Source organism: Oryzias melastigma, linkage group LG21 (assembly GCF_002922805.2).
Source record: "Oryzias melastigma strain HK-1 linkage group LG21, ASM292280v2, whole genome shotgun sequence".
Classification (NCBI taxonomy): domain Eukaryota; kingdom Metazoa; phylum Chordata; class Actinopteri; order Beloniformes; family Adrianichthyidae; genus Oryzias; species Oryzias melastigma.
Genome location: NC_050532.1, coordinates 20,761,756 through 20,778,545, shown reverse-complemented (window position 1 = coordinate 20,778,545; position 16,790 = coordinate 20,761,756). Strand labels below are relative to the sequence as shown.

The following is a 16,790-nucleotide window of genomic DNA, read 5'->3' as shown; positions in this document are numbered from 1 at the left end:
GTTCAAATGTAACCGATGTTCAGGTCATCAAATAACATTTGCCAAAAAAATAATTACATTTTGTAATATCTGTATAAAAACAAGTGTTTTCCATTGATTTTCTGTTAACCTCTCCACACTTTTATTTCATTTATTTTATTTTACCATGAAATCCCATTGGGATGAGATCTCTTTTTCAAGTGACACCTGGGCCAAAAGGCAAAGTCACAAGTAAATATATACAGTTAAAACAATAAAGTAGAAATAAAATACAGTTAAAATGAGCAGTATATCAATAATTCAAAAGTTAATCATGAGTAAAGCAGTCAGGTCAAGAGTGACGTGTCCATATTTCTTTTAAAAGCTCAGAAAGCTTTGCTTTATTTAAAGCAATTTGAGAGAAAAGCAGCCGTTAGTAAAACGATGTACTCTTGAAGTTTATTTTATTTAGTATAATTAAGTACGGAAAGTCTACTATAGAACATATATGTGTAGTGTTGGAAGTAAACTAACTGAATAGTTGTTCAAAATACATTGGAACATTTTAAGTTTACAGATAGATGATAAACTATGTAGGTTTTTACATCCCTGTTGACCTGAAGACGTCTTGTTTGCTCAACGCTACCTCCAGAATGAACAAACTTTGGTAAAAAGTTTGTTTTTTTATGAGTTAAAAAACACCTATTATCTTAAGTTGCACAACTTTGGAAAATATCTGCCCAGAGCTGCAGTGAGACGATCCTGTTTGGCACAGATCATCTTTTATTTTGAAAATAAGTTAAAAAAACTAAAATAAAAGAAAGAAAGATAGCACATTTAATTCATATTTATTATTAAAAAAAGAAAGTCATGAATGCAAATCCAAATTTCATAAAGGATGGCTCTTTTACTCTTAAAGGTTGCCGACCCCTGGTATGGAGTATTAAATAAATAAATAAATTAAATAAATGAGATTTTGCAAAGGGATGTCAGAAATCTGATGTTGTTTTGAGGGTGGAGAAAAACAGAAAAACTGATACATTTAATTGGGCTTTTTTGTTGTATATTTGTTACAATAAAGAAAAATAACACATGAACTTCAGGCAATGAAACACTAGAAAAGCAGAAATCGTTTTCCCTGACAGGTATTTGTTCCTCATCACTGAGGCCTTTGCATTATGCCTATATCTCATGACTTTAAATACTTCCCAGCAGCAGATGTTTTATCACTATGGTATTTTTTTGTTTTAATACTTTAAGATACTTTAATATCTAAATGACGTTGCACAGTTTTGTCTGTTTAATTTAGTTCATGTCAAATGCATGAAGAAGTCCAGCAAAAAAGGATCACATATTTCAAAAACAATTTAAGCTTGAATGATAGATGCTCCATTTTTCAGCAAAATAAAAAAACAAGCTAATATCAATGAATTACTTAATGGAATTTCATTGAAGAACTTAAATTCTTGCTCCAAAGCGTCTACCCTTTAGTTTCTGTCTCATGTCATATATCAAAAAATGTTGCTACAGCCTTAACATCAGATGCCCTTTTTGTGATTTTTTTTTAAACATTTTTCTCCAACACTGTGCTTAGAAAAACAGGTTAAACGCTTTTGCCTAAAGACTCAAGTGACTGCCCTTTGGCAACAACAGTATTGCTGTGTCGCTGCAGTACTGCAAACTCACACCCTCAGCTTTTGTGCCTATTTTACACAGTGACAGCTTATTCCTGTGGGTATGTAAAAGAAAACGCAAGACTTTTGTGTACTTTGGAGACAGAGAGAAGAAGAATTATGAGCCTCTTTTGTCTACTTTGTACACCCAGCTTTAAGAACCTGCTAATTTTATTAATTTAACTGGAAAGATTGTGTTGCACTAAGACGTGATCACATCAGGTACTCTAGACTAAAAGCCTGACAGCCTGAACATTTTGTAGTTTGGTATTATTTGGACAAAGGACAAGTGCACTGATGCTGATTTGTGTTAACAAGATTTCATAAATACACATCTTTTGTCACATGGAAGAACTGTTTGGATTCAAATGTAAAGCTCTCAAAAAGTAAAAAGATGTCTCTAAGTATGAGAAATGATAGAAGAATTTTATATTTTGAAATAATTAATACTTTTCCCCAGGAAGAAACTGCTTGGTGTTCATTTGACCCCTGCTGTGAACCAAAATAAACTTTTATGAGGAATCAGCTCATTTTTATTGATATTTTTAGAATTTACAAACAGTGCCAATTGAAAAGTAAGTATAACTTCCTCAGATAGAATCATAAAGTGCTTCACAATAGTATAAAAAACCATAATTTCAGACAAAATACAGAAACAGGAAATTAGCCACACCAAAAGACAAATTAATATTAATGAAAACTTATTGTGAATAAAAAAGTCTTGACCTTTTTTTTTTAAACACTCAGTGGAGTGGATCTGTTATGACAAAGGGAGGAAATTCCAAAGACCAGGAGCAACCGCTTGGAAGGCGAGATTTCCTCTGGTTTTATAGCAACTTTTAGAGATAATTAAACATTTGAGGTTAGAAGGAGTTCATGCAAGGCTCTAAAAACTGAAAGTTAAACTTGAAAACCAATTCTAAATTTGACTGGAAGCCAATGTAAAAACAGTAGAGGAGTTATGTAACCTCAGTTACTGGAACTCTGCAGAATTTTTGAGGAGTTGCAGGCATTTTTTAAGAGCCTTTGCTCAAACAAGTACAAAACGAGTTGCAACAATCTAAATGAGAAGACAATTAAAGTATGTGTTATCATCAGCAAGTCAGGGTTAGACAATTAAAAAAAATATAAGCATGGATAAATCAGTGAAATCCAGGTGCATTCCAAGCCACCAGCCAATCTACAGAAAAGCAATAGAGAAACAAACCAGCAAAACTCTGAACTATTTGCACAGATTTTCTTTAAAAAAAAATCCCTCAACCCCCTTGACTTGAAACTTCTGTTTTACCATACCGAAAAGCATGTTTATAGACTGCAAAAGTGGTGTTCCAAGAAATGTTCTTGATCGTTCTGAGTGATCATCACTTCCTTTTGCATATAAAAGTAGCTGTTCAATAAAATAAACCTGTTTTTTTATAGCACTTAAGAGAAAACACCAGTTGATCAAGATACCAGAAGCTATAACAAGAGACCTGTGAGAAACACAAAGCTGCACTCATAATGAAATGGCTCTATGGTCTCAGTGTTTTCTCATGCCAGTGTACGAATGAAAAAGGTCTTATCTTCATTGCTGGTTTGAGCCACAGTTGCTGACAATGTCTCTGTGTCTTATGCTGAGTGCACCACAACCATGGACTATTGTCATTTCGCTGTCCATCACATAATTCTTATTTTTCAGCAACTCTTCTCTATCCTTCCTGAACCTTTAAGCTAAATTATTCATTATACCCTTCTGAGAGTTTGTGATGTGCAGTGAGAGTGCCATCAGGTAGCATCATACTGCCTGATGAAGTAGCACACGAGCACTAAAACGCTGCATGTTCACACAGATCTAATCATGGCTATTGAACTATCCTATGGGGTAGTGCAAACTAGGTTTTGGTTCCCCACAAAGTCTGTAAAGGTCACATCTGCTAAGCACTGCACAAATTTTGCACAGCCTGCAAGTTACTCATTGCCATGTTCCCCCAATGTACTTCATATTTCAAAGATTGGCCTAGGAACCCAAATGTTAAATGCACACCACTTGAGCCACCTTGCTTGAGGCAGTTTGAGCCCCTCCCATAGCTATTGCAAAAGATTGCATGTAGCAACATGCTTACTTTTACTTCTAGCAGTCACCCAAACAATTTTTAAAGAAAAATCCCAGTACAACTTCAAATTTTGCCATCTTCATAGAATTGGAGAACATAAAACTGCAAGACAAGGACAGTTAATTCCATTTTATTTTTAATATTCAAGTGTGAATTCCAAATTTACAAAGACACCTTAGTGAGCATTCAAAGGCAGCCGGAGGAAAACGTGAAGAAAATCCTAGGATAGGATCACATTGTGCCAGGATCTTAATGCCACACCGAGAATGAGGCCCAAGCAACAGGTGACCCCCCCCAAGCTCCAACGTCCACAGATGAAGCCAGAGGGCTGTGCAGAGAAGCTGGATGTAGAGCCATTGTAGTAAAGTGTTTCAATCTTTAAAGTTGGAGTGGTCCAATCCTGTGGCTGAAGAGCGACTGCCTGGGAGGTCGGGTCTTCATGATGTGGTCTCTTTCTTCTCCTGTTCGATGGCTGCATGGAGATCAAACATTAGACTGAGAATCAGTTTTACAAAAAGGGACAGTCTGCATAGATTTGATCAGGACAGCTTACTTTCTTTGGAGGGCAGTGTGTTTTTCTCTTGAGTCTCAGTTTTCTTCAGCTTGGATTTGTCAAACCTTGTCACCTCCTCAATGTCAGGTTTGTCAGCCATGTTTCCAGAGAGTCTAAGAAAACAGAATGCAGCATGTTTAATGATAATAAAAAAAAGATATTAAAAATGAAGGGGAAACATTTTTTTTTTTTAAACAAGAGCTAAAACCTCCCATTAAAAGGAAAAAAAAAACCCAAATATAACAATTCCATTCACAGTTCAAAATAATCTCCTTTTTATAATGATAATGATAATAAATAAACTAAAAAAAAAAGTTAAAGAATGTATCCACCTACCTGAAGTTTGCTCAAACAGAGACACGCAAAGACGACGACCACCACCTTTCACCACAAGAGCAGAGTACTGAACGGCTGTTCCATCGCTGTTTAAATACCATATTGTATGCTAATCAGTCTTTGACGTCACATCCGGAAAGCAAAAAAATTGATGGGTCATGTTTCCGCTTCCCTCTGGTTTGCAGCGTGAGTAAAACGAAGCTTTAATTTTGCCCTATGCATTTGGGGAAGTAGTTGTTATTGTCTTTTCAACGCAAAAAATGTTAGCATAAAGTGGATGTTCAAAGTGAGCTTATTTAAATATGCGGTGGCCAGGTTAACACAGAACTGTGAAAACTAGTTCCACGCTGTGCTATTTGCGCCATCTTGTGGGGGTGCACTGTTGGTTCACGTCAAAGCAAATTATTTGCACCTAAACTTTATAAAATAATAATAATATTATCAGTTTTTTTTAATTAAATCAAATTAAACTTTATTTGTATAGCATCTTTCCACAAATCAATTTCACTAAAAAATCTTTACATAATAACATAGAAGAATACGAGATTATGCAAGGAAAAAAAATAGAAACACACACGCCGACATATTGCCACACCATGGTAGGGAAAAAAATAAACAAATAAATAATTACGAAAATGATGGAAGGTAGAAAGTAGAAATCCGGCTTCGTACTAAAGTGAGGAAACAATATTTTAGGGACCTGTCCACACCAGTGGCCCCCCAATCAAGTTTACAGTATGCGCTACTTCAGAACCTCACAGATCCAAGCAAAGAGCCAGACCTGGGAGATCCCGCTTCAGCGACCCGCTTACTGAGAAAGCTCAATCACTGATGTGGAGGATCCCTCTGAGGAAAACACAGGAGTTAAAAATGTAAAAGGAGTAAAATTAGGGCATTACAATAATCTAATCTACTGGAAATAAAAGCATGCGTTAGCACCTCTGTGCTGGCATGAAAGAGAAATGGGTGGACTCTGGCTGTATTTTTAAGATGAAAAAATTCTGTTTTTGTTAGGTTTTTAATTTGTGGAATAAAATACACACCCAGGTCTCTCACACATTGAGAAGTTTTATAATTCTTTAGTTTAGGTAAAACAAATTCTCTCTTCGAATGAAGATTATGTTTTTTAAACATATTATTGTAGCTTTTTTCTAACAAAGGATGACATGTTTTAAAGAATTTCAGATTAAAACTGAGTTTTTGAGCATTTCTATCCTCAAACTCGCCATTTGAAAAGGTCTCAATTGTGACACAGCAACTGAAATGGGCTCTGCTCCAATTCTGATGCATCCACTTTCAGACAAATGTATGAATTTGTTTTCCTCACCATGTGGCTCAAAACGGCGCGGCTGGATAGGTCCAATATTGATCTTTATTTTTGTGATACTGCTAATGTTAGATTGTGGTTATGAGGGGCTATACGCTAGCTGGAGAGAGTGTAAACAAAGAGATGATAGGATATCAGTGCCAACAGTCCCACCCACAACTCAGAAGCAAATTTATGATATATTTCTGAATATACCCCACTGAATCCAAACAAACATAAGGCAACTAACAATTTCATGGACAGAATGCTAACCATTAACATTTACCCAACTATTACTAAACTCAACAGAATCACAACTCATAGTACTACACTTGTCAATAATATTCAAACAATATTGAATTTGCTATCCTCAGTGGCTTAATGATTAATGATATAGTAGACCATTTACCTATCTTTGCTGTATTTAGCCATACTATTAAAAAAAAAAAATATATAAAAATATATATATATATATCCCAAAAATACATATGAAAAAGGACTTTGAACAGAAGAAGAATATATTGATGCACTCATGAATAATCTGATGATACAAGACTAGAATGCTGTGTGTAAAGTAAAAGATGTAAATGATGGTGATAACATATTTCTAGAAATATTTTGTGTGTCATATGATAAACACTGCCCTATTTAAAGTAATAAATCTGTAAAATGTCTCTGGTTGACTGCAGAAAATATGTCTTAAAAAACATGTTTTTTTAATTTTGGCTTGAAATTGCATAATCATAATTAAAAGACCACTGGGAATGATTTTACAATAGAACAAAAGATGATCAAAATGAGACGTTACATCCACATGAAAAGAAATACAACACATCCTGTAAGATTAATGGATTTAGCAGTTTTATTCAAAAATAGCAGGAAAATTCAAAACTCTTCAGTGTCAACATGTGTAAAGAAAAGTAAAGGCAAGCCATTTTTAATACATATATACAATCATTTTTCACTGGAGTGATCAAATCAATTTTAATTACAAACATTGAAGAGCACATTACAGTGGAGAACAATTGCAATCTCAACCCAGTTTCTCACAAAGTTTCATTTTAAAATCACCTGCTTTACTCATTGGTAAAGTATTTTGAATATGTTTTGTTGTACATCACTTGATTATCTTCTCTAATGACAGTTTTGAGGTTTTGCCAGAACCAGGGCTCAGCAGCTGCTGTCCGCGGCCACTCTACTACACTTTTCCCACAGAGCCTCTTCCTCAGGCGCAGGAAATGAGAGTGCTGCAGGACTGGCTCTAGCATGAGCAGCACAATCACATCAACATTTTCATCCAGCAGTCTCTGGTGTGCTAGATACATCGCCATCTTGAAGATTCCTGTCTTAACGTAGCCCTCTGTCAAAACAAACAGGGTCTTGCGGCTGTATTGAATGCTCTGCGTGAGGTTGTCTACCAGCGGGACTCCTGGGGGCCAGTCTCTCTCCTCCAGACACATAGGAAGATGCTTTTCTCCATCCTCCTCCAGCTTAACCCGCAGGTTCCTCATCACCCATTCAGATACATGTGAATCTTTAGTGTCATATGTCACAAAGACATCATAAGCATTGTCTGAGGAGTTCAGGGACTTGTAGCCCATCAGTTTAGCTTTCAAATAGTGTGTGATGTACGAAGCGTCCCAGTAGAATAAATGAGTGGCTGTTGCCAAAAACATAAAAACAACAATAAAAGATGTTGTGAAGACGTACAATTGCAATGCTTGATTGTCATTTACACACTGTCCAATGTCAAAGTAAATCAGCGGTTTGCCCTTTTGGTTTTCTGGCGTGTCACAGGTCACAGCAGTTGTCAATCTTGGGATCTTGACAGGACTGCTTTCAATCCATAAAATGAAATCTAATGAATCACAAATACACTGGAGCGGATTTTTGTTCAAGAACAAAGTCTTGATGTTGTTCTCGGGTCCTTCCATGAGGCTGGATATATTAACCGTAGTCAGTTTGTTGAAGCTCAGGCTCAGAGTGTGGAGGCTTTTTGGACCATTGAACAATCCGTTTTCCAGGTGGAAAATGTGGTTGTGACTCAGATCAAGAAAAGACAAAGACTGCGAGATGTTTGAATTGATGCCAACAACAGATGATAAAGAATTAAAGCCCAGGTCTAAAATCTGAAGTTGATGGAAAAACTTCAGTTTGTCCCAAGAAAAGTCTGTCAGCAAGTTATGATGAATGCTGAGTTTGGTGAGATTACGAGGCAGGGCTTCATAGATATTGTCAGGGATCTTAGCAATTCTATTGTGTGATATGTCTAAAATAGTCAAATTGTGAAGATGAGTGAAAAGGTTTGCGTACGAACCATCTTTTTCTTTCCAGAGAACCCCAAGAGAATTATATGCAAACTGTAGTTCTGTCAATGATTTGCTGTGCAGCTGCTTAGTTGTTAAAGTGCGAATGGAGTTATGGCTCATGTTCAGCACTTGTAGGTCAGGGAGATTTTTTAAGAAATTTAGATTAAGCGTGACTCCAAACGCTTTGAAATAGTGTGGATTGTAACTGAGGTCGAGCACTTTTAATTTTCTTAACTCTTTAAAGGCGTTGTCAAAAGCCAGATCAATCCTGTTGTAGGACAGGTCTAAATATGTCAGATTAGGCAGTAAGGAGAACTCTGTACCATTAAGTGCTGCTGAAAATCCATTTCCTGAGAGGTTGAGACATGCAATATCTCCAAATCCTTCAAACTGCTTTGGAGAAATAAAGAACAGGTTATTAGAGCTGAGGATGAGAACTTTTCCAGAGTCAAAACATTCCTGTTTGATAAAACTATGTGTTATCTCATAACTTGTAGGCTGTGGATGTTTTGTGAGTGGTTTAAAGAAAAGTGGTGACCTCTGGTTGAATCCATTTTTTGGGGTTGGGGCACGTGTCACTGGAATGGGATATAGTCTGTTTTCTGCGAGGTATATCATTTTTAAATTTGGGAATTTGCTAAACACAGTGGAATCAGAGTGAATAATAAAATTGGTTCCCAAATTCAGTGCAGACAAGTTTTTAAGCCCATAGAGAGGTTTCAGTGTGCTTTGTTCAATGTTTTGAAAGACCAAGCCCTCCAGGTGCAAAGTTCTTAATGATGTGAGATTTGAAAACTCGTCAGAAAGATTCAGAGTCCTTGGATAACTCTTGAAGCCGAAGTTAAAAGACAAGTCGACTCTTTCAAGGCTGGGGAGGTATCGCAGGAATGCTGCCTCTTGGGTGATTGCTGTTACCAAAAAGTTAAATGAAAGCAATAGCTCTCGTAGTTTGTGGAGCTTCTCAAACCAGGATGGTTTTAGGAACTTGAGCGAGTTTCCTCCCAGATTGAGACTTTCAAGGTTTGTTAAATTTTTAAATGCGTCGGGATGGATGGTGAGAGAAATGTTAATGCAAGTGACACAGGGATATGGAGCGTTTTGGCATCTTGGGCAATTTCCCTGTAGCTCAAGTTGCTGTAAGGAGTTCAGGTTTTGGAAATCATCTTTATGTATTTCCTGTATCCAATTAGAAGCTACAGACAGTATTTTCAAAGACTCTGGTAAACCTTTGGGAACTTGGGTTAAGTTGTTAAAGGATAAATCCAGATCTCGCAGTGAGGTCAAGTCAGCAAAAGCATCATCTTTGATTTCAACAGAACTTCCACATGGGTCCCACATGTAGCAGTTTTTCGACAGGAACAGTTGTGTCAGATTTTTTAAGTTAGCAAGTCCCCTCTTATCCAGCAGCAATATCTTGTTGTTGTGCAGCTGCAGGGTTTTCAAACTAACTGGGAGATTTGCTGGTATTTCTTTCAGAGAATTACCCGCTAGCTGCAGATCCTTCAGCTTTGTGAGGTTTTTGAAAGAATCTTTACCAATCGTCAGATTCCTGTTCTTGTTTGCCCAACTAAGTCTCAGCCAAGTCAGATTTGACATCTTGGAAAAATCTTTCCCCTTAATGGCCTTAATAAAGTTTTCTGATAAGTCAAGATCAGTCACATTATGCGTTATTCCTCTTGGCACTTCTTTCAGATGCCGGCCTCTGCAGTCAAATTTGACTTTTGTGTTATTATAGGCGCTGACGTCGCAGGGGAACTGTGCCGACATCCACCTCGGTTTGCACGCAGCGCGATGGACTTCATGATGGCAGAGCAGGAACAGGAGAAACAGATGACTCCAAGACATGAGGCTCTGCGGACAAATAAGGAAATCAGACACTCGTGATGAAGTCATGGCTTCTGTAGGTCTTTTGGAACAGCTCATAGACTTCCCTTTTCTATTTTTATGTCAAGCAGTTCATGTAGACAGACTCTTCTAGTAAAGCAAAGTGTCAGAACTCTGATCAGTCCTCCCAAATTTAAAAAAAAAAAAAATCCCCACCCCTCTCCTTTTTTTTCAATTTGAACATTAATCTTATCTGTTGTTCCCCTTTTGACCAGCAGGTGTCAGTAGCATGCAACAAAAGGAGCCACAGACTGCTCTGTTATGTGAAATCTGTTTTATATCTACATGTTCTCTCATTTACACGTGTGAACATGTCTGCAATGATTATAAAAGCCTTTAAATATTTAAAAAAACGTTTTAAAATACTTTAAATTATTAAAGGGCCACGGTAATATAAAGTATTATAAACTAAGTAAACATAAACTGCAACACATTACATTTTTTTGTTCATGGTGGTTATATATTTCTGATTTTTGTAATTATGCTTCAAAATTAAGCATTTTAGTTATTTATTTTAAAGTTTACTGTTAAAATAACATATAGGCAAAGACTGCGTGTTGTCAAAACACTGAAAATGTGTGTTTATAGCTATAATTTCTATTTAACTGCTGTATAATTCATTTAATTGAACTATCAGAAATTACTTTGATTAAAAATTGACACATTGTTCTTTTTCACAAAGATATTAAAGAATTGCACTGGAGAACTTTAGCAAAATTTGCTATTAGATTATTGTTAGATAATTGTCTTACATCTAAATCTCTCTCAATCAAACTGATACCACTATTAGCCATCAAAACTAATCATTAACAAACTTCAACGAATGAATGTAAAATCATTTATTAACATCAGGATTCAGACTGAACATGCCATATTTGATTCACAACAACAAATTGTTCTTTAAAGTTGCCAAAAAACCAATCAAAACAGAAATACAAAAGCACAAACTGTACTTAAATGAACATTTTATAGAAAAAATGTAAATAACAAGAAGTCCTGCCAATTAAATTTATAACGATAAAAACAGAGAACTAAACCTTTCCTCGTGTGCACAAAAACATAACTTACCATTGTGCATGGAATATGTGAGTCCTTAGTAAGATTTGAAGGCAGCTCTTAACCAGTTGATTCTTAGGCACTTACAACTAATGGAAATGTGCAAAGAAAAAAAATAGTGAAAGTTGCCTTTATGTACATCTAAGGCATTCGTGGTAAAACGGATCTTAGCTTCCTCGTTCTGTGTGGCCCCATGCTTTACAGCAAAAGTCCCTGTGGCGGGACTGCAATATGAAACTAGCATGTTGGTGCAAAACGCGGTGACAGAGACGCCGTTTGTAATTTGCAGAAGTGCTGTTTACTTTTCTTTCATTTCCTTATTTTGTGACATGTTTTGAGTTTTACCGGCAGCTTGATCAGTAGCAACTCTAAAAATCATTCAGGAGGTTTAACAAAAGGTGCAAATTATTTTCTAGTAATTGAGGCAAAGAGGGAATTAGCCAGAAGCACAGACTTCTGCACGCGTTTTCCAAGTTCTGATATTTAAATCCATACAAAGAAGTACATGCTGTTATCTACAGTAACACAGAGAACTATGCCAGTACATTGTTCCTTTTTACAGTGTTTCTTTGAAAAGATTGTTGTATTGTTTGTGGCTCTCAGTGGCTAAAACACTCCTCAGGCTGAACCAGAAATACTGCTGTGCCTGAGGGTTTGCAGGCCACTCGAGTACAGAGCGCTTATACAGCCGCTTCCGTAATCGCAGATACTTTGAGTTGCAAGAGACTTTTTCCAGGAAAATCAATACAATCACATCATTTTTTTCATCCATCAGTCTTTGGTGGGCCATGTAGAAGGCCGTCCTGAAGTTCCCCCCTTTGATGTATTTTCTGGTGAGAATAAAAACAGTCCTCTTGCTCTTGTGGATGCTTTGGGAGAGGTTATCAATCAAGGGGCATCCAGGGATCCAGTCTCTGTCCTCCAGACACAGAGTCAAGCCACGGTCTCCACCCTGCTCCAGCTGGGTGCACATCTCCTTCAGCACCCACTCTGACACAGCTGGATCTTCTTTGTCATAAATCACAAAAGCATCATAGATGGCACTCTGAGAGTGCAGCCGGCGGTACCCTTTTAGCTTAGCCCTGCAGAAGTGGTAGATGTACCAGACGTCCCACATGAAGAGGTGGCTGGAGATGGACAGGGTCAGAAAGCTGAGGACAATGGACGTCATGAGGGTGTAGAGGATGATGGACAGGAAGGGATGTTGACAAGCCAGCAAGTCCACGGAGATCACCGGATGACCTCTCTGTGCACCAGGAGCCACGCAGGCGACGTCCGTTCCGAGTTGAGGGATGGTCACGTTGGTGGTGTTGAGCCATTTCACAAACCAAGTGGCGTTGCAGGTGCACATGAATCTGTTTTTGTGCAGGAGTAGCATGTCCATCTGTGATACTACGCCATCTGGAAAGCTGGATTCTTCAACATACTGGATGTGGTTAAAACTTAGATCCAGATACTTTAAATTGAATGCATCCATGAGAAACTTGGGTGTAAGTCTTACAATCTGGTTTTTATGCAGTATAAATTTCTCAAGTGATGTGCTACAGTTTGACAGCACACGTGGGACTGTAGTTAGATGGTTTTCACTGAGGTCCAAGATCTTTAAAGAGCGCAGGAGCTGTAATTCCCCCCATGCAAAGGATTTAAGTTTGTTTCTTCTGATGTAGAGCTCAGATAACTTGTCTGGCATGCCACCAAAGACTTGACGTGGAATAAAATTGAGATTGTTGTGAGAGATATCGAGGACAGTAAGGTTAAGTAGGTTTTTAAAATAGTTAACATACCTAGTGTCTCCATCTCTCCACAGCATGTCCAAGCGATTATCCCTGAACTCTAACCTCTCTAGGGATTTGCTCTCCATCTCTGTGTTAGTGGACGTAGAGATCTTGTTGTGGTTCATGAACAGAGTCTTGAGTTTTGTTAAATTCTTTGTGAAGTTAAGCATGTGGGTCACACCCTCTGACTCAAAATAATGGTTGTTATTGCTAATGTCTAATATGACCAGATTTTCAAGCTCTTGAAATGCAGAGGAGTACAGCAGGTCTAGGCGATTGGATGAGAAGTCAAGGTACTGTAAGTTTTTCAGATTTGTAAATTCTGATCCATTCAGGCTCTGACTCATTGCATTCCCAGAAAGATTTAGACATTTCAGCTCAGTGAGATTTAAAAACCTTGAATGCAGGAAGAATATGTTGTTCCTGCTTACATCTAAGGTTTTGCCAAAATTACTACATTCACTTTTAACAAAAGATGTGATGTCTCCGAGTTCTTTATCTTTGTACTTGCAGCTGCGTGCATATTCGTCATATCTGAAGTAATGAATCTCTCGCACTTCTTTGTTGCGGTACTGATCACTATTTGGCATTGGTGACCAGAGCAAAGGCTCATCATCGGTGAAGCCAAAATTATCTTGAACGTCGGACGGGGATGATATCTTGTTGTCAGACAGACCGATTACTTTAAAACTTTTAAGTTCCATCAGAATGCTAAGGTTTGCCATTTTAATGAAGTTTGTACCGAGATCTATGACTTCCAGGTTAGGTAGATGTTTCAAAGGAGCAATGCTCTCTGGCTTTAGCTGCTGAAACACATAACCCTTGAGTCTGAGGATTTTAAGAGACTCAAGCTTGGAAAAACTGCAGCTCAGCCTCAGCATTTGAGGATACCGCTGGAGCTCATAGTTAAATGACAGGTCAAGCTCTTCTAGTTTCCCTAGGAACAGCGGGAATTCAGTGATTCCGATTTCTCTTGCTAAAAAGTTGGATGACAGATCAAGAACTCGGAGATCTTTTGTTTTAGCAAACCATTCCGAAGCCACACGTGTCAGGGAGTTACTGTGCAGACGTAGGATCTTTAGCTTTGTCAGCTTCTCAAAAGCTGTCTTGCTAATGCTAAGCGGTGCGTTGTTTGGGCACGGAGTGCATGGGAAAGGTGCATTGTAACAGCGAGGACAATTCCCACTAATGTCAAGGATCTCAAGGTTAGTTAAGTTCTTAAGATCATCATCAGTGACTTTTTGAATGTTGTTGTTATAAAGATAAAGCTCCTTCAAACTTGTGGGCAGGTTATGTGGGATGAATGATAGGTTGTTTGACTTCAGAGACAATAACGTCAAGTTGTTAAACTGGTGAAAAGCGCCATCTTCTATATCGTAGGAAACGTTGCAGGGGTTACGGAAGTAACAGTTTTGACCAAGGTAGAGCACCTGGATGTTTCTTAATTCAAAGAGGTTTTCCTTGGAAATGTAGAAAATGTGATTCACTTCCAAGCTCAGGAGAATCAGGTTTGATGGAAGGCCTTTCGGGATACCGTTGAGCTGGTTCCCATCCAAATACAACGCTCGCAGTTTCTTCAGTGCCGTGAAGGTGTTCTCCTCAATCGTCACACTCTTGGTGCACATGCGGTCCTTGGGGCCGATTTTGATAGGGACGCAGTTGCACCTCATGTCAATCTCTGTCAAGTTGTCCAGGTTGTGAAAAGAGGTGGAGTTCAACATTGGAATGTGGTTGATGGTGAGAGTCAGGTTGGTGGTGTCCCTGGGGATGCCAGGGGGGATTTCCTTAAGGTTTCTTTCGGTGCAGTCCACCTTGAGCCCCGAGCCATTGCTGGCCTCACTGATGTCGCATGGCAGAGCTTTCGGGTAAGAAAGGCCTGTTGTCCATAAAATATTCCAAGACCACAGACCCAAGAATGCCCAACACATCTGCACAGAAATAAAGATGTAAAGAAGCTGTTGATCAAACAAAAATCTACAGAAAAGATGCATCATTACTAAATACTTTCAGTCAACTCGGACATTTCTTACTGTTCCGGTATGTAAATATATTTATTAAAGTGAATTTACTCACCAGATGGAAGGGCATCCTGCTGTTTAAGGAATGTGGAAAGAGATCCTGCTTCTGTTGTCAGACTGAACATAGTAATAAAGAGGTGTAACACTGACAATCAGTTCTTAGGTGATGACATGAAAGTAACAGATGGCTGTCTTAGCTCCCTGTGTGTATAATTACACAGAATCACTTCCTCTTAGTGTCTTTACACATACAGTCAAAGCTTCTTTCTGTTTTTTATATCTGTACAGACTGGTTGGTGGCACAAGAATGATGTTTTTTTTCAAATGATCACAGAGATCATTTTATTTTTACTCATACATGGACATTGATTTAATCATAGAGCAAAGCAGAACAATCAAAAACCCTGGGATATTATTCTACCATTTAACTAGTAGTTTCATTTCTCTTTAAGATGCTGGGGAAAGTAAAACCGTATGAGGTCGAGGTTAACAAGGGAGAAATCTTTTTATGTCTTTGTGGCTGTTTTTTGGTTGCAAGGTTGAAAGCCATTTGCCTTCACCTGTTTGTGGGCTCTCCAAAAAAGACGTACATTTATTTTTGGGTTTGGCTTACTTTGTAGTTAAAAAGTAAAACTATTTATTCTTAGTTTTATGTATTTGTTAATTTGAATAAATATGACTCAATAAAGTACATAATAACTCCACTAACAAAAAACCCTTTGTGGAACAGCTGTCTTTTGACAGTACATAATTATTATTTATGTGTTCACCTAACTCCTACACATTTATCGCAGACATATCTGCTCTTGCAAGAAATAAACTGGTTCTGAAGCAGACTCACTACCAGAGCACATGATTTAAATGTCATGACTGGAAACTGTCTTTTGAGATGCGAATGCAACACTCATCCAATTCTTTCATAAGGAGATGCTATAATTTTCTACTAAAATATCCTGACAGCTAATAATCAATTTGATCAAATCCCAGTCTCAGGCTGGAACTGAAACCAGCTCCTCCTCTCTGTGAAGTGAGAGGGCGAACTGTATAACTATGTTCACTCTGCCCTGGGCACCTACTTCAAACAAAAAGCCTGAAATGGGTATTTTCACGTTCGGGTGTAGCTACACAAGTTTCTATGACTGTTTTCAGGCTCTACGTACAAAACATGGCTGTTCAACTTGCTTTAAAAGTGATACCAGGTCAGACTTTGACCAATCAGGGACTCAGATCTGGTAGTGACGACGTATGGATGGTGTCCTCTTTTATTCACAAAAGTCCCAACTGTTTGAAAACAGTTGGGACTTGGAGGTGAAATTAATAATTAAGGCTGGTATCCAGCTAAAATTATATGACACCCAGTCTTTCATATAACAGAGCTGTGAAAGAAAATGCCTGATTTATGAGATTTGAACATTTCACACCAAGCCTCTTCCAATTGTGGGTTGCGGACATGTGTTAGTAAACAGGAAAAGAAAAAAAAAAGAAGAATCCCCTCCCTGCTTGTGCAGTGTAAACGCTATGGGGTAAGTGCACCATCAAGAGTGCACGTTTTTGATCGCTGTCTTTATAATCTCTCTATATCTCTATGAATGACAATTTCACAGTTAACGTCCTTTTATTTTTCTATTTTTTCCCAACATTTCCAGCTGTCCGACAAAGCAAATGGATATAATTGATCTGCAATTAAAAAAAATATATATACTGTTGTGGTGGCTGATTACAATGACATCGTCCGTCCATCCATCCATCCATCCATCCATCCATCCATCCATCCATCCCTCCATCCCTCCATCTTGGTTAAGACAGGGTACACCCTGGACAGATCTCCA

At 38.0% G+C, this 16,790-nt stretch overlaps 2 protein-coding genes and 1 long non-coding RNA gene across 3 annotated transcripts; 1 reads left to right on the top strand and 2 right to left on the bottom strand.

Moving 5' to 3' along the window:
- The first annotated feature begins 4,729 nt into the window (after positions 1-4,729).
- On the top strand, positions 4,730-10,246 carry LOC118597897. The gene is made up of 2 exons (XR_004946900.1): positions 4,730-4,799; positions 9,964-10,246. It is a non-coding gene; the product is annotated as an uncharacterized LOC118597897 (long non-coding RNA).
- LOC112154902 (toll-like receptor 8) lies at positions 6,781-11,319 on the bottom strand. Its single transcript, XM_024286148.2, has 2 exons — positions 11,181-11,319; positions 6,781-10,079 (listed from the first exon to the last, which is right to left on the bottom strand). Exons 1-2 carry the CDS (start codon positions 11,181-11,183, stop codon positions 6,996-6,998), a joined length of 3,087 nt encoding a protein of 1,028 aa, XP_024141916.1. The 5' UTR covers positions 11,184-11,319; the 3' UTR covers positions 6,781-6,995.
- Positions 11,320-11,715: 396 nt separating this feature from the next.
- On the bottom strand, positions 11,716-15,138 carry tlr7 (toll-like receptor 7). Its single transcript, XM_024286149.2, has 2 exons — positions 15,017-15,138; positions 11,716-14,871 (listed from the first exon to the last, which is right to left on the bottom strand). Exons 1-2 carry the CDS (start codon positions 15,029-15,031, stop codon positions 11,725-11,727), a joined length of 3,162 nt encoding a protein of 1,053 aa, XP_024141917.2. The 5' UTR covers positions 15,032-15,138; the 3' UTR covers positions 11,716-11,724.
- Between the last annotated feature and the right edge of the window lie 1,652 nt (positions 15,139-16,790).